This window comes from Macaca thibetana, chromosome 8 (genome assembly GCF_024542745.1).
Source record: "Macaca thibetana thibetana isolate TM-01 chromosome 8, ASM2454274v1, whole genome shotgun sequence".
NCBI classification, from domain to species: Eukaryota; Metazoa; Chordata; class Mammalia; order Primates; family Cercopithecidae; genus Macaca; species Macaca thibetana.
The window spans coordinates 64,267,676-64,294,923 of NC_065585.1; the positions used below are offsets into that span (position 1 = coordinate 64,267,676).

Genomic DNA, 27,248 nt, shown 5'->3' on the forward strand with positions numbered 1-27,248 from the left:
TTCTGGAATCTTGTTTCCCACCATGAATATCAGAAATACGGAACTAGTGTCTTATGCTTTGCCCATTCCTTTCCCCGCTCTCTAAGGCAGGGGTCCCCAACTCCCGGGCCTCGGGCCGGTATCAGTCCGCACACAGCCTGTTAGGAACATGACCAAACAGCAGGAGGCGAGTGAGCACTACCACCTGTGCTCCGCCTCCTGCAGGTCAGCAGCCGCGTTAGATCCTCATAGGAACATGAACCCTATTGTGAACCAGGTTGCGCGCTGCTTATGAGAATCTTAACTAATGCCTGATGGAACAGTTTCATCCCGAAACCATCCTCGCCCAACCTGCGCCACAGTCCGTGGAAAAAATGCCTTCCATGAAACTGGTCCCTGGTGCCAAAAAGGTTGGGGACTGCTGTTGTAAGGCAACTATTTTATCCTTCTCAAGTATCCTCAAACTTCGTACACAACCTTCCCTCTTTGTCCTCAGTTCTGACCCCAGTTCCTACCTCACTGAAAAATTAGAAACATTCATACAGGAATGCTTTTTTTTCCCCCTTCTCCACCAAATCAGCAAATTAACTGCATCTGCAGCCACCATCTGGTTTCCCTCCTTTTTCCAGCGGAGAACTGCCCTGTCTTGTCCAACGCAGCCCCTCTCCCTGTTCTGTGTATATTGGTGCTGCTCTCCTGACCTTCGGAAGAACCTCATCCTGTCGCTAACCCCTACTTCTCTACTGCACCATCAATTTCCCTGTGTTTGCAGTCATTCCCATCAGCATAGAAACTCACCTTGGTATAACTCATCTTTACAAACCCTCCCTTGACTGCTCATCGGTCAGCAAAATTTCTTGAAAACATTGGCACTTACTCTCTCTGTTTTCCTAAATCCCACTTACTCTCCAGTCCATGCCAATCTGACTTCCATCCACAACACTCTACGAGATTTACCGCTATCTGGGCCTCCAGCATCCTCCATATTCCAAATCCGAGGAACACTTCTCAGTCCTTGTTCAACACAGTTGGTCACATCTTCCTTCCTGAGACACTTTCTTCTATTTGTGCTTTTAATATCACGATCTCCTGACCACTTCCCTCTCTGGCTGCTCCTTCTCAATCTCCAACATAAAATATTGGATGCTACAGTGCACCCTAATCATCTCTAACTGCATTTTTGCCTAGATGGTCTCATCCACACCCAAGTTTTAATTGCTCCTTCAGCTCCTGACCCCAAATTTATATCTCTATCCCTGACTCTCCCTGATTCCAGGTTCACATATCCAGTGTCCTGCGTGCAGTCTCCTTTTGATACATAATAGTCATCTCAAAATTAACATATCCAAAACAGAACCACAACACACCCAGTCGTTCAAACCTAAAACATGGAAGTCATCTTTAACACCATCCCTTTTATCGTTCCTCATAGTCAACTCAACAGCAAGTATTGTTGGTTGGATCTGCCTCCAAAATATGTCTTGGATGTGTCTATTTTTCTTCATCCTCTCTGCCCAAACCCTCTAAGCTACCATCTCTTCTCACCTGTGGTGACTTCATGCAGTGGCTCCATGCTGGTGACTTCATTTGTTTTCTATCCCAAAACAGAGTCATATTTAAAAAAAAAAAAAAAAAAAAAAAACCCAAGTCATATAGTGTCACTCTCTTCCTTCAGTAACTTCTCTTTTATTTTAGAAGAAAATCCAAATTCCTTACCTTTATCTGCAAAACCCCACATGATCTGACCCTGCTTCGCCACTTTATCTCAAACAAATCACTGCCTCCCACATTTCACTCTCAAAACACCCTCATTCTTTCTGGCCTCCAAGAGCCAAGATCTTTCTCATCTTCAGGCCTCTGCACTTAACTCCTCGCTATGTCTGGAAAACTCTAGCTCATAGCTTGGCTGGCTCCTTCTCCAACCTTCAGGTCCCAGCTCAAAAGTCACCTTCTACAGGCCTCATGCTGTATCTGAAATGGTCATCATGTATTATAATTTATGTCTCTCCCCTACTAGAATTTCACTTCCTTGAAAGAAGCCTCGTTTCTTTTTTTGTTCTCTATCCCCAAAACCTAGAATATTCCTTGCTAAATAGATACTTGGTTTAATGAATGAAAGAATGCCATCAGCAAAAAGGTTAGGAATTAATCAAAAAGTGTTTTCATCCATCATGACTTCATTTCCAGACAGATGCTTGGACTGCTGGGTACATGTATTTTTGCTTGAGTCATTGGTTCTCTTACGTGGAAGATATTTTCTACACTATAGCTTCATCATTTGAAAAATGGGCAGAAAGCGTTCATAGTGTAAGGAGTTGTTCATTAATATTTGCCATGGTTTGATATGGTTCATTTACCTCCACCAAAATCTCATGTTGGAATTTGATCCTGGTGTAGGGGTGTTGGGAGGTGGGGCCTAGTGGGCGGTGTTTGGGTCATCGGGGTGGATCCCTCTTGAATGGCGTGGTACCATTCTCATAATGGCGAGTTCTCGCTCTCATGAGACTGGATTGGTTTTTGAGAGAATGAATTAGTTCCCAGGAGAGTGGGTCGTTGTAAAGCCAGAATGCCCCTTAGGTTAGATCCCTCTTGGCATATTCCTGCATCACCTTTGACCTCCACTATGATTTAACTCAACACAAAAACCCTCACCAGAACCTGAGCAGGTGCTGGCGCCATGCTTCACATGCAGCCTGCAGAACCACGAGCTAAATAAACCTCTTTTCTTTATACCCAGCATCAGGTATTCTTTTATGACAACACAAAATGGACTAAGACAGTACTGTTAAATTCTATGCTTTGAGTAAAATAATATTTTGAATTCTGCAGACTTTCTTTTTGTGAACCTAGCAGGTTTGAAGTTGGGATTTAAATCGCCCCCTCTGGCGCATCTTATGTTTCATGTGTTTAGATCACTGGCTTAAGGAGGTCACGGAGGCTGAAATTTGTGAACTGCCTCCTTGGAATAAACACAGACTCATAAGGATCATGTACTTAAAGTTTCCTAATTATGTCTTTGCTTCTCCGCATCTCAAAGAGCTTTAGCTCTAGCTCCGTGTAGCTCTGGGTCCTACACCCGGCACTGCACACTGCAGGGAGAACATCATGGAGCTGGGTGTGTGTGCCCAGGAGCTGCAGAAGAAACAGAAAGATTGCTGTGCTGTGAATGCTGGCCACCCAGGCAGAGCCTCTGGGGCACAGTGGGCCACTGGACTCACGAAGCCCATGTGAACAGTGGGTTCCTTCCGTGGTCAGTAATCTGCTCTAGCAGACTGCTGCAATGTGCTACCACACTTGTCCTCTGCTTGCCATGCTTAAGGCAGCCATTCACCAACACATGAGCACTCTTCAATTCTGGAAGCTCCCAAGTACCATTTTTCAATTCAGAAACCTATGGAAAATCTTCAACATGGGGTGGCTGTCCAGATAAATCATCTGGATACTGATTCCATCAGTAATAGATGATGAGTCGTCTTCTAAATAAGTGAATGATTGCTTCATATAATCAAGAGTATGATGGTGTGAACCAGAAGTACTTGATTGCAGATATTCTAGCCCGCACATAAATTAAGCTACATCAGTTCCATCAGTTTGGGAAAGATGTCACCACTGCTATATGTGTTGGTCAGGTGGGCTGACTGTTGGAACAACCCATTTTTCTCGTGTCAGTAGCTTAACACAATAAAGGTTTGTTTATTCTCATGTCACAATCCAGTCAGGTCAGTGGAGGTTCCAAAGAGGGTGGATGTCTTTGCTCCAAACAGCCCTCTGGGGATCCAGGCTTCTTCCTTCTAATGCAGATGTTCTTAACCTGGAATCCACAGATCCCCAAATGGATACACAGAATCCAGGAGGTCAGCGAACCTGTATGAGGGAAAAAGTGTATCTTTATTTTCACCAACCTCTTAACCATAATTTAACACTTCCTGTAATTATGATTTAAGGCATCAAGGCATAATAATGTTAGCACCACCTGCGACTTTAATACCTACCAAAATCATAGATGTTTCATATCACATTACAATTTAGTAGATATCATGAAATATCATTTATTCATAACACTACTTTAAAATTATGCTAGTTATTAGGCCCACTTCAAGGTCTTGTTATTTACTTCGTTAATTAGAGAGTATGTGTATTACAATATTACAAAATTTTTTTTAAGTTCAATTTTTACTTTAGATTCAGGGGTACATATGCAGGTTTGTTACATAGGTATATTGCGTGATGCTGGGGTTTGGGATACAATTAAGCCTATCACCCAGGTAGTGAACATAGTACCCAATAGATAGTTTTTCAACACTTACCCCCCTCCCTACTTGCCTCCTCTAGTAGTCCCCAATGTCTGTTATTTCCATCTTTATGTCCATGTGTACCCATGGTTTAGCTCCCACTTATAAGTGAGAGCATGCAGTATTTGCTTTTCTCTTTCCACATTAATTCACTTAAGATAATGGCCTCCAGCTGCATCCATTTTGCTGCAAGGGACATAATTTAATTCTTTTTCATGGCTTTATAGTACTCCATGATGTATGTGTAACACGTTTTATTTATTCATTCCACTGACACCTCGGTTGATTCCATGTCTTTGCTGCTGTGAATAGTGCTGCAGTGAACGTACAAGTGCATGGGTCTTTTTGGTAGAATGATTCATTTTCCTTTGGGTATACACCCAGTAATGGGATTGCTGGGTCGAACAGTGGTTCTATTTTTAGTTCTTTGAGAAATCTCCAAACTGCCTTCCACAGTGATTGAACTAATTCACACTCCTGTCAGCAGTGTATGTGCATTCTCATTTCTTTGCAGCCTCACCAGCATCTGTTATTTTTTGACATTGTGATAATAGCCATTCCGACTGGTGTGAGATGGTATCTCATTGTGGTTTTGATTTGCATTTCTCTGATGATTAGTGATATTGAGCATCTTTTTCCTATTTTTTTTCTTTTTTGGTCACTTGTATGTCTTCTTTGAGAAATGTCTGTTCATGTCCTTTGACCACTTTTTAATGGGGTTACAAAATATTTAATGTTTTTTCTAGCTGTACTTCAGTACACTTGCATTTCTTTATAACTTTGTGTATTTTATTTTAAACATTAAAAACCACTATTCTGAGAAGGATTCATAGGTTTCACCAGACTGCCAAAAGGGTTCATGGCAAACAAAAAATTAAGAACTCTGATCTGGTGGTTTTGCTGTCCCCTAAGACTTTTGTGTCCTTTGCATCTAGCCAGCAGCGCAGGCTGGGAGTGATACTGGGAAGTAGTTTAGGGGCAAGACTTAAAAGGAATGTGTGTCACTTCTCATCCATCAGCCCTAATTCAGTGATGTGATGCCACTTGACTGCAAGGGAGTCTGGGAAACGAGGTCTAGCTGTGTACCCAGCAGGAAAAGGAAATGGGGCTTGGTGAACACATGGAAGTGACTGTCACCATACCCAAGGGAACAGTCAGCAAAGAGATGGCATCCCAATGACAAGGGACCTCCCTGGAGAAAACTCACTTTTTATAAAATTTAGGACACACAATCATAATAATCCTGTAATAGCTGCTGTTGGTTGAATGGTTATTCCTGTCAGCATTCTGCTAAGTGATTCACTTCCATGACGTCATTTAATCCTCATAATAATGCTGTGAAACAGGTACTATTATTATTCCTATTTTATAAATAAGAGCACGAAGAACTTGAGAAATAAGCCTAAAATCAGTGCTATCAATCATGGCACTGGACTGTTTTGGAAAATATTGCCCCAGCCTGGGCAACATGGCAAAACCCTGTCTTTACCAAAAATGCAAAAAATTAGCTAGGCATGGTGGCATGTACCTGTGGTCCCAGCTACTTGGTTGGGAGGCTAAGGTGGGAGGATTGCTTGAGCCCAGAAGGCAGAGGCTGCAGTGATCCAAGAGTGTGCCACTGCACTCCAGCCTGGGTGACAGAGTGGGACCCTATGTCCGAAAAAAAAGGAAAAGAAAATACTGCAACCCTTGTTGAAGAGGTGGAATTTTGTACTGGTGGAGGGGATGGTTTCTGGAGCCAGAGTCCCTGGATTCATATTTCAACTTTGCCAGTAGCTGGTTCATTGACTGGACACTTTTTACTGGAGCTTTCTATGCATCTGTAAAATGGAGATTAATATTAGTATCTGTCTTTTAGGATTAAAGGAAATAAACACTTAAGACAGCACCTAGCACACCGTAAGTGCTCAGTGAATGTTATCCACTGTTTAGACAGCCGAAATGGCCCTGTGACTACCTTGATGAACATGATCTGAAATATTCCAGCAGAGCTCATTTCTCATGAAGGATATGAGGAATTAACTGAGGTCACCAAGATACTCACAAACCTAAGGGTGTCTACAACAGTGTCCTGAGTTATAGTCACGAGACTGGGTATGCTGTTAACTTTTCTAATGAAGGAAAAAAATATGTTGGGATGACAGAAAGAAAATGTTGTTAGAAAATAGTTTCCATTTTAATACCACTCTCTCCCCTTTACAGAATTCCATGAAGGTGATGTTCAAATGCCTCTGGAAAAACTGTGGGAAGGTGCTGAGTACTGCGGCAGGTATCCAGAAACACATCCGGACCATCCATCTGGGGTAAGGCAGCCCTCTCTTCAGGGATGTAGCCTCCATCTGCTCAGTCGAAGGCCACCCGCACTCAGAAATTGTGCACCACAGTGTGCCTTAGAGGTTCTGGACACTGGGCTGACTTGGTCTTCCTAATTTCTAGAGAGATGGCCACTGTAGATCATCTAAGCCAATATGGCACAGTGGAAAGAACAAGGATGTAACATCTTAGAGCCTCTTTAGTTCACTTTACTGAGTCACTTTAGGCAAGTTGCTGCCCAGAGCCACAGTTTCTTATGGACATTTATAATAATGTCAGCTCTTCAGGGTCAAGTGTGAGTGCCAAAGATAAAATATATGTGAGACAGACTTGTAAAGTACAAAACACTAGAGTAACCTGGAATCTGTTATTGGACTTCAAGGGGTCCTTGAACCCACTGAAATTACCTGTGGAATGAAATGTACATTTACTTTTCAGTGGAGAGTATTCATGACTTTAAACCTCACAGGCATATATAGCCTAAAAAGGGTTCAAGAACCACCACACCAATCGATGCTGCTGTTGCTTATTCTTATGATGCCTGATCATCTGGCTCAGTCACTTTCTGTTGCTCAAATAAGCTGTTTATTTGTAAAATGTATAATTTTCCTCATATTATATAACAACCTTCTAAAGGAAAGATAAAATGAAGGGTTAGGAGCCACAGCAGTTACAGGTCACCCCAGGGGGGCAGTGGTATTCCATTAGTCCTGTGCTTTTTGCCCTGAGTCTGTCTCATCCAGGGATCTGAGATTTAGAAGGGACCTTGAGAGGCTGTAAGTCACAACCAGTGTTCATCAGGCAAGCACAAATGCACGGCCAGGCTCCTGTGTGCTTGGACACAGAGGAGTCCTTTCCACAAGATAAGTGCAGAGAAATAAATACAGTAGTCACTTTACCCAGCAAGGGATACATTTAGAAAATGCATCATGCCCAACAAGTGGTATAGGCAGAAGGTGAAAATAGCTTCTAAGGTGATATTGCTAATCTTTGAGGGTGGCTCCATAGTGACCATGGAGAGAAACAGGGATCTAGCTCTGTAATCATCCAGGCTGATGTTTGGGGACACACCAGAGCCTTCCAGAGCATATTACCCATAGGTCAACAGGCACTGGAGATATGGCCCTGTAAGGCTTCCCTGACCAGAGTCTACCTTATGTGTAAGAAATACCAGTTGAAATACCTCAGGGCAGAACACCCCCCTTCTGTTCCTCAAGCCTTCAGGGAAGGAAATCCTGCAGTGTCTCCCCTGAAATCTCATTGTCAAGACAATTCACAATGGAAGCAGCTTTTTAAAGGTTTAGAAAGAACTTCCCAAAGCTAGAGCCAGGAGGTAGGATATTTGTTTTAAAGTCTGTCTGCCCAGAAAATTGAGCCCTATTCAGTCCCATCAGAAGCATATGCTGTTTATATGTATTTATAGACCCCAGAATTGGTATCACATGTTAGTCCTGTGAGCTCCTGGGGTGCTCGCACAGTGGGTGGAATCCAAAATGCAGCCACTTTGCTTTCCTAGGATCCCCTTTTTCCTGATGTGCTTTTAGAACTTCCCTGGTGAATTATGGTTCATAGCCCTGCCAGGCACCATACAGGAATGGGCCTGGGGTAGCAGGACTCTGAGGCCAATCTATACTTATGAAGCCCAGTGCCTGTGCTCTCTCATGCACCGGGAGAGAGAACACACCTTTGCCTTGATCCATGAACTCAATTACATGGCTGTAGGATGATGGGGAATTTTTAATGAGTATTGGCTGGTGAGGGGATGAAGAGGGAAACATGTCAAAGCCGGAAGAAAATATGCCCTCACCTCTGATGTATCTGCAGTACACGCCGTACCTATATAAAAAGCACACCACTTTTCTCTTAAATCTCACTCCATTCTTGTACACCAGGGGCCGGTCCTGATTTATCCCCACGTGGGACACACAATGTCCCCCAGGCCTGTGTGTCTATTAGCAGCACGTGGCAGCCAGCAGCAACTCAACCTGCCTTTAACTGGAAAGGAAGTGGGGACAGGAATAGAACAGACACACGTTCTTCTTCCCACTCTGTGGGGTCTTTAGTGGTATGCTGGTCACAAGGCCAAGCCCAGCCAGACCTGATATGGTGCAAAGACACCTCCCCAGGCGCCTCAGCCTGGGAGCTCAGGGGAAATGGAGCTAGGCTAGGACAAGCCACTGACTTGAACAAACAGGCTTGTGAAGAGGTGAGGCATGGATTTTTATGTTAGGTTCTATGCAGGGCTCATTATTGGAGAAAAGGTATGTTCTGAGTCAGTGATCTGCTGTTGCTGCAGTGAGGGGATACCCACGGCCTCTGCCCAGCCATCCTGGAAAGCCAGGTTTCTAGAGAAGGGAAGCACCACTTCTCTACAAACTCACAAATCATCTAATAAACATTTTCTGACATTATGGAGAGTTATTTTATTTTACTCAAAACTTTCTGTGGAAAAGTACAATGTGCTATGTTTCAGGGAAGGGAACTTTGAAAACACCTAAGAAGCTACTTTTCCTGGTGATGGTGAAAATTGAGACCTTCTAACATCGTCTTTGTTTTTATTTAATAAGCACTTTACATAGTGTTTATATTGTGTCAGGTCTGATTGTAAGCACCCTATATTTATTAGCTTAATCATCACAATAATCTGGTGCTATAATTAATGGTCCCCATTTTATAAGTGGGGAAACTGAGGAACGGAGCTGTCTGTAGGCCACCAAAATCATGCACACAACTAGAATGTGTAGGAGTCAGGGTTTGAACCTAGGAAGTCTAACCCCAGAACCCATTCTCTTAATCACTGTGCTACAACAACCTCAGCTCCATTCATTCACTCATTCATTCAGGCAACATTTACTAGGTACCTACCCTCCGCCAAATACACCAATATGTGTGGAGTGACATATGATAAAACACATCCCTAGAGAATCAGTCATAGCGAGGCGACAAAGAGGTTTAAAAAAATACAGACAGGTAGCCAGTGATTAACAAAACAGATGAGTAAACACACTTCAGAGGGAGCACAGAGCACTAACAGTTAGGAGTGAAGTTCTAACTCCCAACCTTCAGAATACACCCAGGACTTAACGTCTCGGCCCTTGCACTGCTCGCCTGCCCTGCTCATCTGGAATATTGCTGACAACAGCTCCTCGGTGGCCTCTGCTTTTGCTCTTGTCTTCCTGTCCTCTATTTCCCAGACAGTATCTAGAGTGATCCTTTTAAAATTAAGTTAGAGTTCTGAAAACACCCAGTGGCTTCCACCACATTCGGAATGCAAGCCAAAGCCGTCGCCGTGGGCTACAGGCCCTGAATGACCTTGCCTCTGCCGTGTTCTCACTCCTCCCGTGTTCTCACTCCTCCCCCGTCACTCCCTGGTGTCCTGAGCTCCAGCCTCTGGCCTCTTTGCAAGGCCGCCCACCTGAGAGCTCTGTGTCACTCCTCCCTGGTGTGTTCTCACTGTGGGTGCCAGCATGGTGTCTCCCTCACTTCCTCTAGGCAGGTCTCTACTCAAACGTCGCCTCCTCAGAGAGCCTTCCTCTGGCCACTCTATTTAAAATAGTGCCCCCATCACTAATCCTCCTTAACAACAGTGTTAGGCTGCTGAATTTTTCTTTCTGGGACTTAGTAACACCTGATGTATTAAATATCTATTTCTTTTTTAATTATTTTTTAATTTTTTAAATCTCTGTTTTCATAGATTGAATGGGAGTACAAGGTGCAGTTTCGTTGCATGGCTGTGTTGCACAGTGATAAAGCCTGGGCTTTTAGTGCAGCCAGCATCCGAATAGTGAAAGTGGTACCCCTTAGGTCATTTCTCATCCCTCACCTCCCTCCCACCCTCCGCCTTTCGAAGTCTCTAATGTCTATTATTTCACTTTCTGTGTCCATGTATACACATTATTTAGCTCCCACTTAATAAATATCTATTTCTTTAGGGGTTTCTTGTCTGCCTGTAAGTTCCCACTGTAAGTTCCATCAGGGCGGAGTCTATATTTTATTCACTGTGTTATCAAGAGACCCTGGAACAGTGCCTGAACATACTAGATTCTGAATAAATCACTGTTGAATAATTGACTGAATGAGTGAATGAATGAATGAATGAATGAATGAATTGCTTTACGACATCAAGGAAGGGTTCCCTGGAAGTGAACCGTTGAACTGAGTGCTGCAGGATAAGGAAGAGTTTGCAAGGCAAACAAGAGGGAGGAAAAGCATTCCAGACGGAGGGGAAACGCATGTGCAAGATTTCGAGGCAAGAAAACAGATTGGCTTAGTATGATTGTTTTGCTCTCTTTTGCATTAGGCGCGTTGGAGACTCCGACTACAGTGATGGAGAAGAGGACTTTTACTACACTGAGATCAAGCTCAACACAGACTCAGTGGCAGATGGGCTGAGCAGCCTGGCCCCGGTCTCACCTTCCCAGTCCCTGGCTTCACCTCCTACTTTCCCCATCCCAGATTCAAGCCGAACAGAAACTCCTTGTGCCAAAACAGAGACTAAGTTGATGACGCCCTTGAGCCGCTCAGCTCCCACCACCCTCTACCTCGTGCACACTGATCATGCTTACCAGGTGACTTGCAGGGGGCTGTGAGAGCAATCACTTTGACCTTGACCAAAACCAGGGGCCATCTGGCCTATGAGTAAAAGATAATTTGGTGGAAAAACAGCATCACACACAGCAGCCCAGTAGCTTTGTTTCTTTTTCTCCCTTTAAAGCCAGGATCTCACACAGATAGGGTCCTATGGTCTAGTCTCAGTTTGCCCAATGCTGCCTGTGGATTCGATCCCATAAAGGTTGTTATGATGATAAAAATCCCTTGGGCACAGTGGCTCACGCCTGTAATCCCAAACACTTTGGGAGGCTGAGGCGGGCAGATCACCTGAGTTCGGGAGTTCCAGACCAGTCTGACCAACATGGTGAAACCCTGTCTCTACTGAAAATACAAAATTAGCTCGGTGTGGTGGCACATGTCTGTAATCCTAGCTACTCAGGAGGCTGAGGCAGAGAATCACTTGAACCCAGGAGGCAGAGGTTGCAGTGAGCCAAGATCGCGCCCTTGCACTGCAGCATGGGCAACAAGAGCAAAACTCCGTCTCAAAAAATAAATAAATAAATAATCCGTAATGTTATCTCAGCATGGTGGGGTATGCCTGTGGTCCCAGCTGCTCAGGAGGCTGAGGCGAGAGAATCACTTGAACCCGGGAGGCAGAGGTCACAGTGAGCCAAGATCGCACCACTGCACTCCAGCCTGGCGACAGAGCGAGATTCCATCTCAAAAAAAAAAAAAATACCTAATGTTGCAAAGCCCTCAAAATGGTGCCTGGCACGTTACATAAGTATCTATTTAAAAAAAAAATAAGGCCGGGCACAGTGTCTCACACCTGTAATCCCAGAAATTTGGGAGGCTGAAGCAAGTGGATCGCTTGAACTCAGGAGTTCAAGACCAGCCTGGGCAACGTGGTGAGACCCCATATCTACAAAAAATACAAAAATTAGCCAGGCATGGTGGTGCGTGCTGTAGTCCCAGCTATTTGGGAGGCTGAGGTATGGGAGGATTACCTGAGCCCAGGGAGGTTGAGGCTGCAGTGAGCTGTGATTGTGGCACTGCACTCCAGCCTGGGTGACAGTGTAAGACCCTGTCTCAGAAAAATAAATAAATAAAAGGTAAGCATTGGAAAGGTTTGGCACAACGGCAGAATCACACTCCAAATCTGGGACTTCATGCCCTGCCTTCTAAATGGATAATTAAGCATCTCAGATTAGAGTAGTGGTTCTCAATATTCCCCAAATCAACAGTGCCAGCATCACCTGGGAACTTGTTAGAAATGTAAATTCTTGGGACCACCCCTCTTCCACACCCTCCTCTGTGCCCCCCACCAACCCTGCATTCTGTTTTAACAGGCCCTCCAGGTAATCCTGAGTCGTGCTAAAGTCTAACAAGACCTTAGGGACAAATCCTGCAAATTTAGGACAGGGGTAAAACTCCCTTTTCCCCACCAGAAGTTACTTTTTTTTTTTTTTTTTTTTGAGACAGGGTCTCCATCTTTCTCTCAGGCTGGAGTACAGTTCACTGCAGCCTCGAACTCCTGGGCTCAAGCAATGCTCCTGCCTCAGCTTCCCAAGTAGCTGGGACTACAAGTGTGCACTACCACATCCAGCTAATTTTTTAAATGTTTTGTAGAGACAAGCTCTCACGCTCTCACTACATTGCCCAGACTGGTCTCAAACTCCTGTCCTCGAGCAGTCCTCCCATGTTGGCCTCCCAATGTGCTAGGATTATAGACTTGAGCCACCATGCCTGGCCATTAACTCTTTTAAATGTTGATTTGTTTTTATACAATGTTAATACATTCAAATTTTAAGAAAATATTTGTCCTATAATTCTCAACTACCTTATTCAACTTTTTAAAATCTTCTTTACACACTTGTAATTACATTCCCCCACCCTTGTTTTATAAAAACTTTCCATATAGCTAAATAATATCCAATTAAATTGAAACACCAAATTGTTTTAATCATTCTTATTGTTAGATATTTACTTTTTAATCCTGTTTTTTCATCATCATTAATAACTCCACTGTAAACATCTCTGTGCCTGTAGTGTTTATTTTTTCTTTAAATTCTCAGAAGAATAATTATTGAGTCAGAGGATGTAATGTGAGTGAACAGCTTATGACTCTTACTGTGTATTGTCAAAATGCTTTCCAGTAGTACCAAGTACAAAGCCACTGCCACTAGCAAATATATTTGTAAGTAGAAAATTACAAATTTAGTCAAAAAATTTAGCCACTTATTTAGCAGACTTAAACTCAAGAGTAATGGAATAGAGCTAATGTTTGAATTAGTTAGTGTAATAAATACATTCCTGACTCTTATTATGTTGGTCAAAACAAGTAATTCGTTCATCTTTATTTATCACTGTTACACTTAGGCCAGAAATCATGGGTGCCAACTTACTTAAATCATTTTGCTCATCTATATAATGAGAGAGTTGGAACACACACTAGTTGATCTAGAATGTCCTTCCCAAAGCATAGACTTAGAAATGTTGAGACTTTTCTGTTTATAGAAATTATAAATGCTCAGCATAGAAAATATTAAACACAGTAAAGAAAGAAAATTCATCCCTAATTCCAACCTTGGTTAATATTTTTTGTATGTACTTCAAGACTTTGTTCTGTGTTTATATATGTGCAGTTTTTAAAAGGGATCTGTTGCAGAACTGTTTTTACTGTATTTTATTTTTTCTATTTAATATATCATGAACATTTTCCCATGCCAATGAATCTTCTTCAACAACACCATTCTAAAAATTGATGCCTAATATTTATACACATTTGTGGGGTACACATAGAATTTTGTTATATGCATAAGATGTATAATAATCAAGTCAGGGTATTTTGAATATTAATCCATTGTGTATTTATCATTTCTGTGTGTTGGGAAGATTTCCAGTCCTCTCTTCTAGCTGTTATGAAATTTAAAATACATTGTTGTTAACTATAGCTATCCTACTCTGCTATCAAACATTAGTACTCATTCTTTCTATCTAACTGTATGTTTGTACCTACTAACCAACATATCTCCCCACCATGGCCCACCACACCCTTCCCCACCTCCCATAACTATCATTTTATTCTCTACCTCCATGACATCAATTATTCTAGTTCCCACATATGAGTGAGAACATGTGATGTTTGTCTTCATGTGCCTAGTTTATTTCACTTACCATAGTGACCTGTAGTTCCATTCATATGACTGCAAATGACAGCATGTCATTCTTTTTAATAGCTGAATAGTATTCCATTGTGTTCTTACCACATTTTGACACTTCATCTGTTGATGGACACTTAGGCTGATTCCATATTATCTTTGCTATTGTGAATAGTGCTGCAGTAAACATGAGAGTGCAGGTATCCTTTTGATAGGCTGATTTCCTTTTCTTTAAATAAATACCCAGTAGTGGGATTGCTGGATTATATGGTAGTTCTGTTTTTAGATTTTGAGAAATCTCCATATTGTTTTCCATAATAGGTGTATTAATTTACATTCTCACCAACAGTATGTACAAGATCCCTTTTCTCTGCTTCCTCACCAGCATCTGTTATTTTTCATCTTTTTAATAATAGCCAATCTGACTAGGGTGATATGATACTTCATTGTGGTTTTGATATGCATTTTTCTGATATTAGCGACGTTGAGCATTTTTTCATGTACCTGTTGGTCATTTGTATGTCTGCTTTTGAAAAATTTTAATTCAGGTCCTTTGCCGCTTTTTAATGGAATTATTTGGTTTTTGCTATTGAGTTGTTTTGAATTCATTGTATATTCTGGATAGTAGTCTCTTGCGAGATGAATAGTTTGTGGATATTTTCTCCCATTCAACAGGTTGCTCTTCACTCTGTTGATTGTTTCTTGTGCCGTGAAGAAGCTTTTTATAATATAGTCACGTTTGTCTATTTTTGTTTGTTTGTTTCCTGTGCTTTTGAAGTCTTAGCCATAAAAATCTTTGCCTGGGCCCATGTCCTGGAGTGTTTTTCTTGTGTTTTCTTTCAATAGTTTTATAGTTTAGGGTCTTACGTTTAAGTTTTTAATCCATTTTGAGTTGATGTTTGTAAATGACAAGAGCTAGGGGTTTAGTTTCATGTTTCTGCACGTGGATATCCAGTTTTCCCAGCAGCATTTATTGAAGAGGATGTCCTTTCCCCAGTGTATGTTCTCATCGCCTTGGTCAAAAATCAGTTGGCTACAAATATGTGGACTTATTTCTTGGTACCCTATTTTGTTCCATTGGTATATGTATCTGTTTTTATGCCATTTTAACAACGTTTTGAATTACTCTGTAGGTATATCGTGATTTATTTACCTACTTCCCTATTACTGGGCATTTGTGTTGCTTCCAGTATTTTTTTTTTTTTTTTTTTTTTTTTTTGAGACGGAGGCTCGCTCTGTCACCCAGGCTGGAGTGCAGTGGCACGATCTCGGCTCACTGCAAGCTCCGCCTCCCTGATTCACGCCATTCTCCTGCCTCAGCTTCCCAAGTAGCTGGGACTACAGGCACCCGCCACTACGCCCAGCTAATTTCTTTTTTTTTTGTATTTTTAGTAGAGACGGGGTTTCACCATGTTAGCCAGGATGGTCTCGATCTCCTGACCTCGTGATCCGCCTGCCTAGGCCTCCCAAAGTGTTGGGATTACAGGCGTGAGCCACCGCGCCTGGCCTTGTTTTGTTTTTTTTTGTTGTTGTTGTTGTTGTTTTGAAACAAGATTTCACTCTGTTGTCAGGCTGGAGTGCAGTGGCATGATCGTAGTTCACTGCAACCTCGAACTCCTGGGCTCACATAATCTTCCTGCCTCCATCTCCCAAGTAGCTGGAACTGCAGACACACACCACCACCCCTGACTAATTTTTTTTATTTTTAGTAGAGACGAAGTCTCACTGTGTTGCCCTCTCTGGTCTCAAACTCTGGGCTCAAGTGATCCTCCTGCTTCTGACTCTCAAAGTGCTGGGATTACAGACATGAGCCACCACGCCCAGCCCCAATTGTTTTTTTATAATATATAGTTGTGCAAGGCACATTCTTGCGTACATTTCTTTAGAATGAATTCCTAGAGTGGAATAGCTAACACAGAGAATGCTAAGAATTTTTATATGTACTGTCAAATTACCTTCCAAGAACATTGTACTAATTTATACCCACCCTAACAGTATAGCAGGGTATATTCCCCAATTTTAGAGTGAAGAATTCTGTCTCACAGGTATCCTAAAATAAGTATATGTATATATAATAAAATTTCTTTTCAGAAATCAACAGTCAAAAACCATCTCTTTTTATACCTTAGATAGCTTGCTTGGGTGTATATACAAAGTTTATTTCTGGCTGCTCCCTTTAACCTTGTTTAATCTCTTCCTATTAGATAATTAGTCTAAGTTATTAATATAGCTGAGACCATTTCTGAGGTCCTCCTTTGGTAATAAGAGCTTAAAGCTCCGAAGGAAAATACTCCTTCATAACAGCCTTCTCTGTTTTTTTATTTGACAGGCCACACCCCCTGTGACCATTCCAGGATCGGCCAAGTTCACCCCCAATGGCAGCAGCTTCAGCATTTCCTGGCAATCTCCTCCGGTCACTTTCACAGGCATTCCAGTAAGTAGAAAAACGAAAAAGCCAAAAATCTGGTCAAAGCCAATGTAGACTAAATTTAGAGAGCAAATAGTAGAGGCATGCAAGAAAAATACAAACATCAGGATGCCAGAAGTACTATATTTCTTAAATGATATTTGTAAACTCATCAGCAGGTATCACTTCTCTTCAAAAAGGTGTTTCACATTTCAGAAAACTACAAGAGAGTTTCAACTGTTCATAAACATCTTGTTGGAAATATATGAAGATTTTTTTGTGTTGGTAGTATATTTGTATGTTTCCAAATGATGGTAAAATTAATAGCTGAACTCAGATCTTGTACAGAAAAAATGGTGTTTATCATTATAAGTAACTATAAATTTTATTACTTAGGAAATATGGTTCTGTCATTTTGAAATCTCAAAAATACATTAAAATCATTTTTTCTTTCAAACTCTGAATAATCCATGCTGATGGATAATCTGAAAATAAATGAGTGCTGAAATATGCAATCAGCCTTAAGTAGTACATAAGAATTGATTTGACATATTAAATGATTCCTGTCTGATAAATCACTGTGAATTAACTTGATTTCTAACCATTCATTTAAAAATATATTGGGTCTTTTATAGTTTATCACAGAACAGCCACAGACATGCACACTGTTGAGGCTCACAGTGGTGTATAACTCCTGATAAGGTTCAGGAAGTGGCTTATGATAACAGATATTAACCTTATTTTCTCTTCTCCACCCCTCTCCCCAAGGACCTCACAAAAGCTTCTTATTGTCAACCACTGGCAACTCCCCGAGGTTTCCAGCAAAGTCTAAACCCTTCTGTGGAACTGATAAAAGTGAAAGTGGCTGAATGAATTATGCTGTGCTCTGTTGATGAATATTTATTAAATTCCATAGAGGAATAGCCAACAATAAAAAGCATACTGCTGGAAGCAATTTGGGAAATAGTGGCTTCCAGAAAAGACTCTGGGAATGTGATTTGTAAACAATACCATGGGTCTGGAGTCATTTTTAAAGTTGTATTTTCATTGAATAGTGGTAACTTCTGGTAGCTCTGCAAGAGTGACCTTGTTAGTAGACATTAGAAGAGGGCAGCTTAGCCGTGTTGGTATTAGTTTTGCTTCTGGCAAGAACACTGATCCACTGATGTAGGTGTCAGAGGTTAACAATCTGTCTGTTTGGGGACTTTTTTTTGGTAGACATAAAAAGACCCAGAGTGACTCTTGATATCACTTTTGAGACAGCCTCTCTGTATTAACCTAAAATGGCAGCCACAGTTACAGAATTATTGAGACCATCTATTCTGCATCCTATTAATTCCTGCCTTTGACTTGGGAAGAATTTTCAGTGGTGTATGGGAAGCATACACCATGTTGCTCATCTGGTGCTATAGCATGTAGATGGAACAGCCCAGTTCAGACCTCTTTCAGGCTACCTCTGTGGCCAAACAAACTGGAATGTTTTCCCCTTTGCTTTTCTAATTAAATTATCTTCTGAAGTATAGGGAAATCACTCTGAGGGGCTCTTTACTAGCTCCATGTCCTCCATGGTTCTTATGTATCTTACACACTAGGATACAAGCCAGCATACCTTGTACCATTTGTTTTTCAACAATGGGATGTTAAAACTCTGCTACGGACACTGTGTATTTCTACCCTCATCTCAGTGCCCTTGAATTTTTACAGAATCCCTCATTTCACTCTGTGTTGGTTACCTGGGACATTCTAGACAAAAACTTTGACAGAAAATATATATATACGATATATAAGACATACTATAGCTGGATTAAGTCGGTATTCCACTAAAATCCTATGTGAGCCTTTTTGTTTGTTTGTTTCCTTGAAACAGGGTCTCAGTCCATGACCCAGGCTAGAGTACAGTGGTGCCATCATGGCTCACTGCAGCCTCAACCCCCCTGGGCTCAGCTCCTCTTCCCCACTTCAGCCTCCTGAGTAGCTGGGACTACACATGGACACCATCACACCTGGCTAATTTTTGTATTTTTAGTAGATATGGGGGTTTCCCATGTTGCCCAGGCTGGTCTTGAACTCCTGAGCTCAAGCAATCTGCCCACCTCAACCTCCCAAAGTGCTGGGATTACAGGATTGAGCCACCGCGCCCAGCTGAGAGCTTCTAATTTATTCTTTCACCAGAGAATTCCCAATTTTGCTGATTGTGTAACCTGTTTCAGCAAAGACTTTAGACTGATTTTAGCAGTCAAGCTTGCCATTCCTGTTTAAAGATAAAATAAGGGTGGGGTGGAATTTTCAAAGGTTTTTATTTTACCCTAGAAGGACAAGAAGGCTACAACTAAGAATGTTCTTTATGTTGCTAAACTCTCTGGCCATGCTTTAAAAAAAACAAGCAGGTGCTGCTGTCCTCCTCCTCCTCCTGGTGGGCTAGCTCTTATGACGGCCCACCCACACAGATGCAGGACTGTTGCACACCCACGGGCAGCGTGCCAGCAACTGTCCCTGAATGCTCCAGGAGTGCCAGGCAAGCCAGGTAGAATTTAAAAACATGTGAATTCTTACCCTCTAAATTGGTGTAATAGGGTTTTCAGACCAAAGCTCTAAAAGTTGTAAGTTATAATGAATTTGTATTAATGATGGCTTCAATTGTGTCCAAACTGAAGAACAGAGAAATATTCATGTTATAAAATGCTTTTCAAAAAATTACCTTTATCCTTGTATTCTAAAATAAATACCCTGAGGTTGTCAACCCTGTTTAGAGTTTACTTTTCTCCCATATCTTTGAGACTTGGTATTGAGGAGGGATACTTTCGTACACTTCCTAGAAAGTGGGAAAAAATCCCTTTCTGAAAAATCCCAAGGGTTGTAGGATTTTATTTATTCATTTGCCTATGCTAGATTTCCTGAACATTGGACTTTAATAAGTTCCCTGGGTAAGACCTCTTCCCGGAGGTGTGTAGCCGAGAAGGCTGAACTGCATATTTAACAAATGTAACTGGAAGTTCAGTCTTTTGTAGCCTAAGGCTGTAGGGAGAGGGGTAGGAAAGAGAACATCCTTAATTACAACTTTCTTTGACATGTTTTTCCCTAATGACCTGCCTTCTCTCCTAATTATCTCCATTTCTTTCTCTTTTCATGACAGAAAACTTAAGAGCCCTTGGCCCCTTTATTAATCAGCTCAAGGTTGCCATAAAATACCATAGACTTGGCAGCTTAAACAACAGAAATTTATTTTCTCACAGTTCTAGAGGCTAGAAGTCCAAATCAAGGTGTCAGCCAATTCAGTTCTGGTGAAGACCCCTTCCTGCTTGTAGATGGCTGCCTTCTCACTGTGCATGCAGAGCCGAGAGAGAGAGCGCACACAAGCACATGCCAGGGCACTGGCAAGCCAGGGAGAGCAAGCATGGAGAAGGAGTGCACCAGCCTTAGCTATCCCTTCTTAAAGGACACTAATCCTGTTGGATCAGGGCCCCACCCTTATGACCTCCTTAAAGGCCCAATGTCCAAGTACAGCCACACTGGGGACTAGAGCTTCATCATATGAATTTGAGGGACACAAACATTCGATCTATAACTGCCCCTAAGAAAGCAAGTATGAGCTAGTCAACTTGCTATCCAAGAGCAGTTCTAGGAGGCTTCAGGCTGTTGGGGAGGGTCTCCAAAGCTGAAATAGCAGTGCTTAATTGTCAAATGCTTAGCTTGTTTGAGGTTTCTTTTTTAATGCCTTGAGGGAAGGTTCAGAATTATATGAGGTTAAAACCAAGCCAGAGCCCTTTTTTTCCCCTCTTAAGAGAGAAAAAATTCCAAGAAAAGAAATTTCTCCTGCATATTTATAGAAGGCCACAGCATCTCTAGTGTGAGGCTTACTTGCAAATCCTTGCTCTGGCATTTGTGAACACCATGTGACCCTTCTAAAGTAATATCCTCTACTCTAGTACTACCTTGTAGAGTTGTGTTGTTCACACAGTGCCTGGCATGTAGCTGACACTACAGATCTCTTACCATCATTGCTGCCTTTACTATGTCTCAGCCCTGTTTAATGGGTCAGAGAAAGCGGCTCCTCCCTATTTAGGATTGATTCCTGTAACACAGATATACTCAACACATGGGAGAGATTAACCCCAATTTTTACAGACAATAATTTAGAATTCTTTAGATTCTTCTGAGGTCACACCTAACCAACAGACAAACTATGGACATATAGCCCAACAATTTTATTTAATTAGAAATATTATCATATTATACTGTCCAAGTACATTATACGCTTTATAACACATGCCACAAAATAGAACTTAGAAATGGTTAAGAAATAAACAAATTGCAATGCAGAGACCACTAAGAGAGAGAGTATTTGCTTTATGGGGCTTTATTTCAGGACACACATTATTTCCACCAGGGATGTGGTAGGATGAAGAGTGCAAAAAGCAGGGCTTTGACATCATTCAGAAGTGAGTTCCAAAGCCAGCTGTGTTCAAGTCAGACAACGGTGTTCAAATCCTGAGTCCATTTACTAACTGTGTGGTCTGGGCAGTGCAGTTAACTTCTCCATTTCCTCATCTATAAAATGGAAATGATGGCTATGATAGGGTTGTTGTGAAGATTAAAATAGATAACATATGGAAGACACTTAGCTTATATAGCAGGCTCTCAGCAAATTACTTCTGCTGCTACTTTTACCTCTGGGATGCTCTACAGGCCACTTCCCTGCTCAAAGCCTGAATTTCTCTATCTGTAAGATATAGATATAGATTGCTTATTTTGCAAGTTTGCTGTGAGAATTAGAAGAGATAATAGGTAACCTGCTTGCCTGTCTTTCACATTCGCAAGCACTGAATAAATGGTAGTTGACTGCCCCAGTTACTCGCTTGGTTTCTCCACCCTCATCCTCAACTAAAATAGGAAGCTGAAACATAACTGTCTTGCCATTAAAAGTCTCAAGAAAAACTCACATGTCATATTGAGCCTCCCACTGAACTAAGCCACATACGGAAGTTTGAAGTGGGTCCTCTGTCTTTTGCTGTGTTGTGCCCTGTAGAAACACATGTGCTGAACTCCAGAGTTAAGAGAGCCATTAGCAGGAAGAAAGACTTTGGTGAGGGGTCATTCCTGCAGGAGGTCCATGTTGTGCTTTGAAAGTGTCCCCCAAAGTTCATGTGTTGGAAATTTAATCCCCAGTGCAACAGTGTTGAGAGGTGGAGCCCTTAAGAGGTGATGGGGTCTAGCAGACTCTACTCTCATGAATGGATTAGTGTCATTATCAGGAGAGTGGGTTTGTTATAAAAACAAGTTCAGCTCTTTCTTAAGTGCACTGTTACCCTTCCACCCTTTGCCCTGGGATGATACAGCAAGAAGGCTGTTGTCACATGCAGGCCCTTCAACCTTGGACTTTCCAGCCTCCAGAACTGTAAGAAATAAATTTCTGCTCATTATAAATCATCCAGTCTCAGGTATTCTGTTATAGCAGCACAAAACAGCCGAAGACAATCCATATCCCTCAAACTCTGTTCCTGGAATTTTCAAAAGCCTGTTCCTCATGCCTCCCCCACCCTGCTGCTTCTGCAATTTTCTCATCTCAGAAAGTGGCACCACTGTCCCTCCAGCCACTTGGGCCAGAGCCTGGGATTCATTCTTGACTCCTCAGTTCATCCTTGATAGATCTAAAGATGCAGTTTTCCTTGTGCCCATCCCAACCCACAAGTCCTAGGCTGTGCCTCTAAACAACAGGAATCCAGCCCCTCCCCACCACTGCCACCATCCCTAGTCTAAACCACCAGTATGTGTTTGCCTGGAATACTGCAAAAGCCTCTTAACTCCAGGGCTCCTTTCCAGGGCTCCTTTCCAGGCTATCTACTGTCCATTCCCCAAAGAGCCAATGATCTTTTTAAAGCATTAATCAGATGTCTTGCTTTTAAAAACTCTCCAATGGCTTACTTATTGCGCTTAGAATAACATTCACATCCCTTATTGCAGGTCAGAGGCATAGCTTGATACTTCCCTCTCCTCTCCTCCCACCCTCTACCTCCCACAAAGTGCCCACCTCCACCTCCCACAAAGTGCCCACCCCCTTTTCTGCAATGCCTTGTAGGTGAAAGGTAACCTCCTCGGGAGGCCTTCTCTTACCACTCAAAATAAATAAATGTCCTCTTCCTCTATTACACTTTAGCCTATTACCCTATTTTATTTCTGTCAGCTACTTATCACTAAAATGGTCTTGTGTGATTTTGTATTCATTGTCTGTCTTCTCACTAGAATGTAAGCTCCATGAGGGCAGAGAATTTGTTTTGTTCACAGCTATATCCGCAGAATCTGTAACAATGCTTGGTACATAGCAAGTACTTAATAAATATCTGTTGAATGAAGAGTATCCAAAAATCTCATATCACTTCATGCAAAAGGGCTATGGCAACTTTGCACGATCTAGAAACTTCCACATTATCCCTGGCTGATGGAAGTAGTGTTACTGTCATGTCAACCAAACTTTTCCAGTTCTCTGACTAAAATGAAGCACAGTGTTCTTGGGATTCTATTAGTTCTACAAGAGTTGTTAGATTTTTATGTTTATTTTCCTGATAATTTAAAACAGTTCATATAAGCATATCATAGATCACCTACAGTGACTATAGATGTCTCAGGTGTTCACTCCCTCTAGTTTGCTGTTATTCATCGTGTACAAAACCAAAGCCATTATGAGATGGGGCGAGGAGGATTCTGCTCTTGGAGGAAGCTGCGTATCTATACACATGAAATGAATGCACTGAACTCCAAAGCTTTTATTTTTAAAAACTCTGAATGTTACCTCTGCTGGCCCTTGCTCCACCCAACTTTAGCAGGAAGACCAGTGGTATAGAATAATACAAACTCATGGCAACAATGGCTCCAAATGTTAGATTTTTTTACTTACCTGTATAATTTTTTTTTTTTTTTTTTGAGACGCGTCTCACTCTGTTGCCCAGGCTAGAGTGCAGTGGCACAATCTCGACTCACTGCTGCCTTGAACTCTCCACACTCGGGTGATCCTCCCACCTCAGCCTCCTGAGTAGCTGGGACTATAGGTGCACATCACCAATCTGGCTAATTTGTGTATTTTTAGTAGAGATGGGGTTTCACCATGTTGCCCAGACTGGGTTCAAACACCTGGACTCAAGTGATCTGCCCACCTTGGCCTCCCAAAGTGCTAGGATTGCAGGTGTAAGCCACCACTCCTGGCCCTCCCTGTGTAATTTTTTAAATGTCTAAGTTTTGTGCTGCTATAACAGAATATTTTAGACTGGGTAATTTGTAATGAACAGAAATTTACTGACTAACAACCTGGAGGCGGGGGAGTCCAACATCAACATGCCAGCCTCTGTGAGGGCCTTTATGCTGCATCATCACATGGCAGAAGGTGAGAGGGTAAGGGGGCCAGACTGGCCCTTGTAGAACACTAATCCCACCCATGGGAGTGGAGCCCTCAGAGCCTAATCACCTCTTAAGGGCCCCACCTCTTAATACTATTATAATGACAAGTGAGTTTCAACAAGAGTTTTGGAGGGGACAAACATTCAAACCATAGCATTAAAATTAATGTCTGGGAAAATAACACTGATGATCTTTATTAGGCCATTCTTGCATTACTGTAAAGAAATACCGGAGACAGGGTAAGTTATAAAGAAAAGAGGTGTAATTGGCTCTGCAGGCTGTACAGGAAGCACAGTGGCATCTGCTTCTGGGGAGGCCTCAGGGAGCATTTACTCATGGTGGAAGGTGAAGCAGGAGCAGGCACGTCATGTATGAAGCAGGAATGGGCATAAAACCACCACGGTCTTATGTAAACTCAAGAGTGAGAGGTCACATATCACCAAGAGAATGGTCCAAGCCATTCATGAGGGATCCATCCCCACGATCCACACACCTCCCACCAGGCCCCACCTCCAGCATTGGGGATTCCATTTCACCATGAAATTCGGGCAGGGGCACACATCCAAACTGTATCCCGTGCATTCCTTTATGTCGAAAGAGAAGAGAAAGTACTAATACCTGTACTGGAGAACAGCAATTCTCTAAGAATGTCTAGGGAACGCTCCCATGACTTTTAATTGACAATGCTATTCCTATGACCATGTTGGCTCCTAGGTTTTTAAATTTATTAAATGTCTGCCCTCCCATATATGGCAATACTGATTAATTAGTTGAAACATTCTTTTTCCTTTGTCAAAAAAAATTAATTTGTTGCAGCTTTTAAGAATTCCAGAAGCTGGGGACATTATTTAGTGTTACGAGAGCAGGTGATGCAAAGGGCTGAATTGAGTAATCTGGAAGGGACTGAGGACAGCAGGGGTCCTTCTCTATGATATGAGGGACAGAAGAGCAACAGAGTTAAATACACGTCCTGGTGCCAGGGAGAGCTGCAGCACAGCCCTGGCTCTACCATGACACATGCCGTGACCTTTGGCAAGTTACTTAACCTCCATCTGCCTTGGTTTCCTAATCTATAAAATGGGAACAATAGTAATACTATGTGGGGTCGTTGTGAAGATTAAAGCTGCTGTTGGTGTACCTGGCACATAGTGAGCGCTCAGTAAGTGTTCGGTGGATGGCATATGTTCTTGATTTGCTCAGGCTCTCTGCCTCTTGCCTTTATTCCTTCCTGTTTGGACCTCAGAGTCTGCTGAGGGGGTGTTTTATACAAGAATCCATGTATTTAGTGGCTGTGATTGATCCACTAGAGCCAACAGAAGGCCTAGACCTGCATTGTGTCATTGTCGCTTACTAGCTACATAATCATAAATCTTTTAACCTCTCTAGGTATGTTTCATCTTCTAAAAAGGGAATCGTGAGCCTTGCCCTACTTGACAGGGTTCATGAGGATTAAAAGAAATAGACAGGAATGTACTTTAAGGTTTAAAATATTATTCAAGTGAAAATATGGTATTATGAGCCACTTGAAATGCATAGATACGAAGTAAAAAATGTTTGAGATATTGGCTATTGGTGGGTCTTCTCTGTTTGGGAATGCATTTTAATTCTGCCATAAGCAGCCCTCCTCCATTTTAATGTGTCGTCTCTGTGAGGAAAGCATCTGTGCTGCTTTTTTTCTTTTTTTTTTTTTTTTTGCGAGACAGGATCTCACTCTGTCACCCAGGCTAGAGTGCAGTGGCGCCATCTCAGCTCACTGCAGTCTCCGCCCTGGGATTCAAACAATTCTGCCTCAGCCCCCCAAGTAGCTGGGACTACAGGCACACACTCCCAAGCTTGGGTAATTTTTGTACTTTTTGGTAGAGACAGTGTTTCACCATGTTGGCCAGGCTGATTGAACTCCTGACCACAAGTGCTCCACCCACCTTGACCTCCCAAAGTTCTGGGATTACAGGTGTGAGCCACCGTGCCCGGCCTCATCTCTGCTTCTAATGGTCAAGGACCAGTGTCCACATAGCAAAAGCTAACTAACTGCATGGGTGGAGAACCTGCCCCATCAACTTTGTTTTCCATGTATTCACCAGGTGTCACCCACACATCATCATCCGGTGGGCACAGGAGAGCAGAGACAGCATGCGCACACGGTCCTGTCCTCCCCTCCCAGAGGCACAGTCAGCCTAAGGTACGACAGCTTAAAACTCCACATACTTCACCACAAGGGAATTAACTGTAAAACAGAACAGCAGAGAGAACCCTGAGAGATGATCTTCTATAAAATTTCTCCACAATTGACAAAACTCCCTTTCTTTTTTTCCTGTGGTTTTTCCCATCCATTACCTATTAATGAAGATTTGTTGTTTTAGGGGGTAATAATTTACAGTAAGGTTTTGGGTTTTTGTTGTTTTGTTTTGTTTTTACAGAATAGGTAATGGTGATTATTGGGTCTATTTAGAGCCATGTTGTATTAATCTCTATATTAAATGAACTATAAGATACAATTTTTAATGCAGATCAAGAACAATCTCCCCAGAAGTTCCTTAACCAAAATACAGTAGTCCCCTTTTATCCACAGTTTTACTTTCTGTGGTTTCAGTTACCCGAAGTCAATTGTGGTCCAAAAATGCTTAATGGAGAATTCCAGAAATAAATGATTCCTAAGTTTGAAATTGCAAACCATTCTGAGTCGTGTAATGAAATTTCGTGCCATCCAGCTCCATCCTGCCTGGGATGAATGTTATCCCTTGTTTACTGTATCCACTAACACTGTCTACACTACTCGCCCATTAGATTGACTGTTACAAACTGTGCTTATGTTCAAGTAACCCTTCTTTTATTTAATGATGGACCCAAAGTGCAAGAGTGGTGAGGCTTTAATTCAGATATGCCAAAGACAAGCCGTAAAGTGCTTCCTTTAAGTGAAAAGGTGAAAGTTTTCAACTTAACAAAGAAAAAAATTGTTTTTTCTTGAGGTTTTGAGGTTGCAAAAATCGACAGTAAGAATTAATCTTCAATCCATGAAACTGTAAAGAAAGAAAAAGAAATTCATGCATAGTATATATATAGGGTTTGTACTATCTGCAGTTTCAGGCATCCACTGGGGGTCTTGGAACATATTCCCCACCCTTAGCAGGGACTGCTGTACTAGAAATTGAGAATGGA

At 42.1% G+C, this 27,248-nt stretch overlaps 1 protein-coding gene across 3 annotated transcripts in view; it reads left to right on the plus strand.

The window, feature by feature from the left end:
* The window catches only part of ZNF704 (zinc finger protein 704), a 299,359-nt gene that overhangs the window by 258,528 nt on the left and 13,583 nt on the right, over nucleotides 1-27,248 (plus strand). For all 3 annotated transcript variants that reach the window (XM_050802230.1, XM_050802229.1, XM_050802228.1), the window contains exons 5-8: nucleotides 6,474-6,574; nucleotides 10,885-11,152; nucleotides 16,626-16,730; nucleotides 26,174-26,271. In XM_050802230.1, coding sequence (XP_050658187.1) covers nucleotides 6,474-6,574; nucleotides 10,885-11,152; nucleotides 16,626-16,730; nucleotides 26,174-26,271 — 572 coding nt within the window. The remainder of the gene's footprint in view (nucleotides 1-6,473; nucleotides 6,575-10,884; nucleotides 11,153-16,625; nucleotides 16,731-26,173; nucleotides 26,272-27,248) is intronic.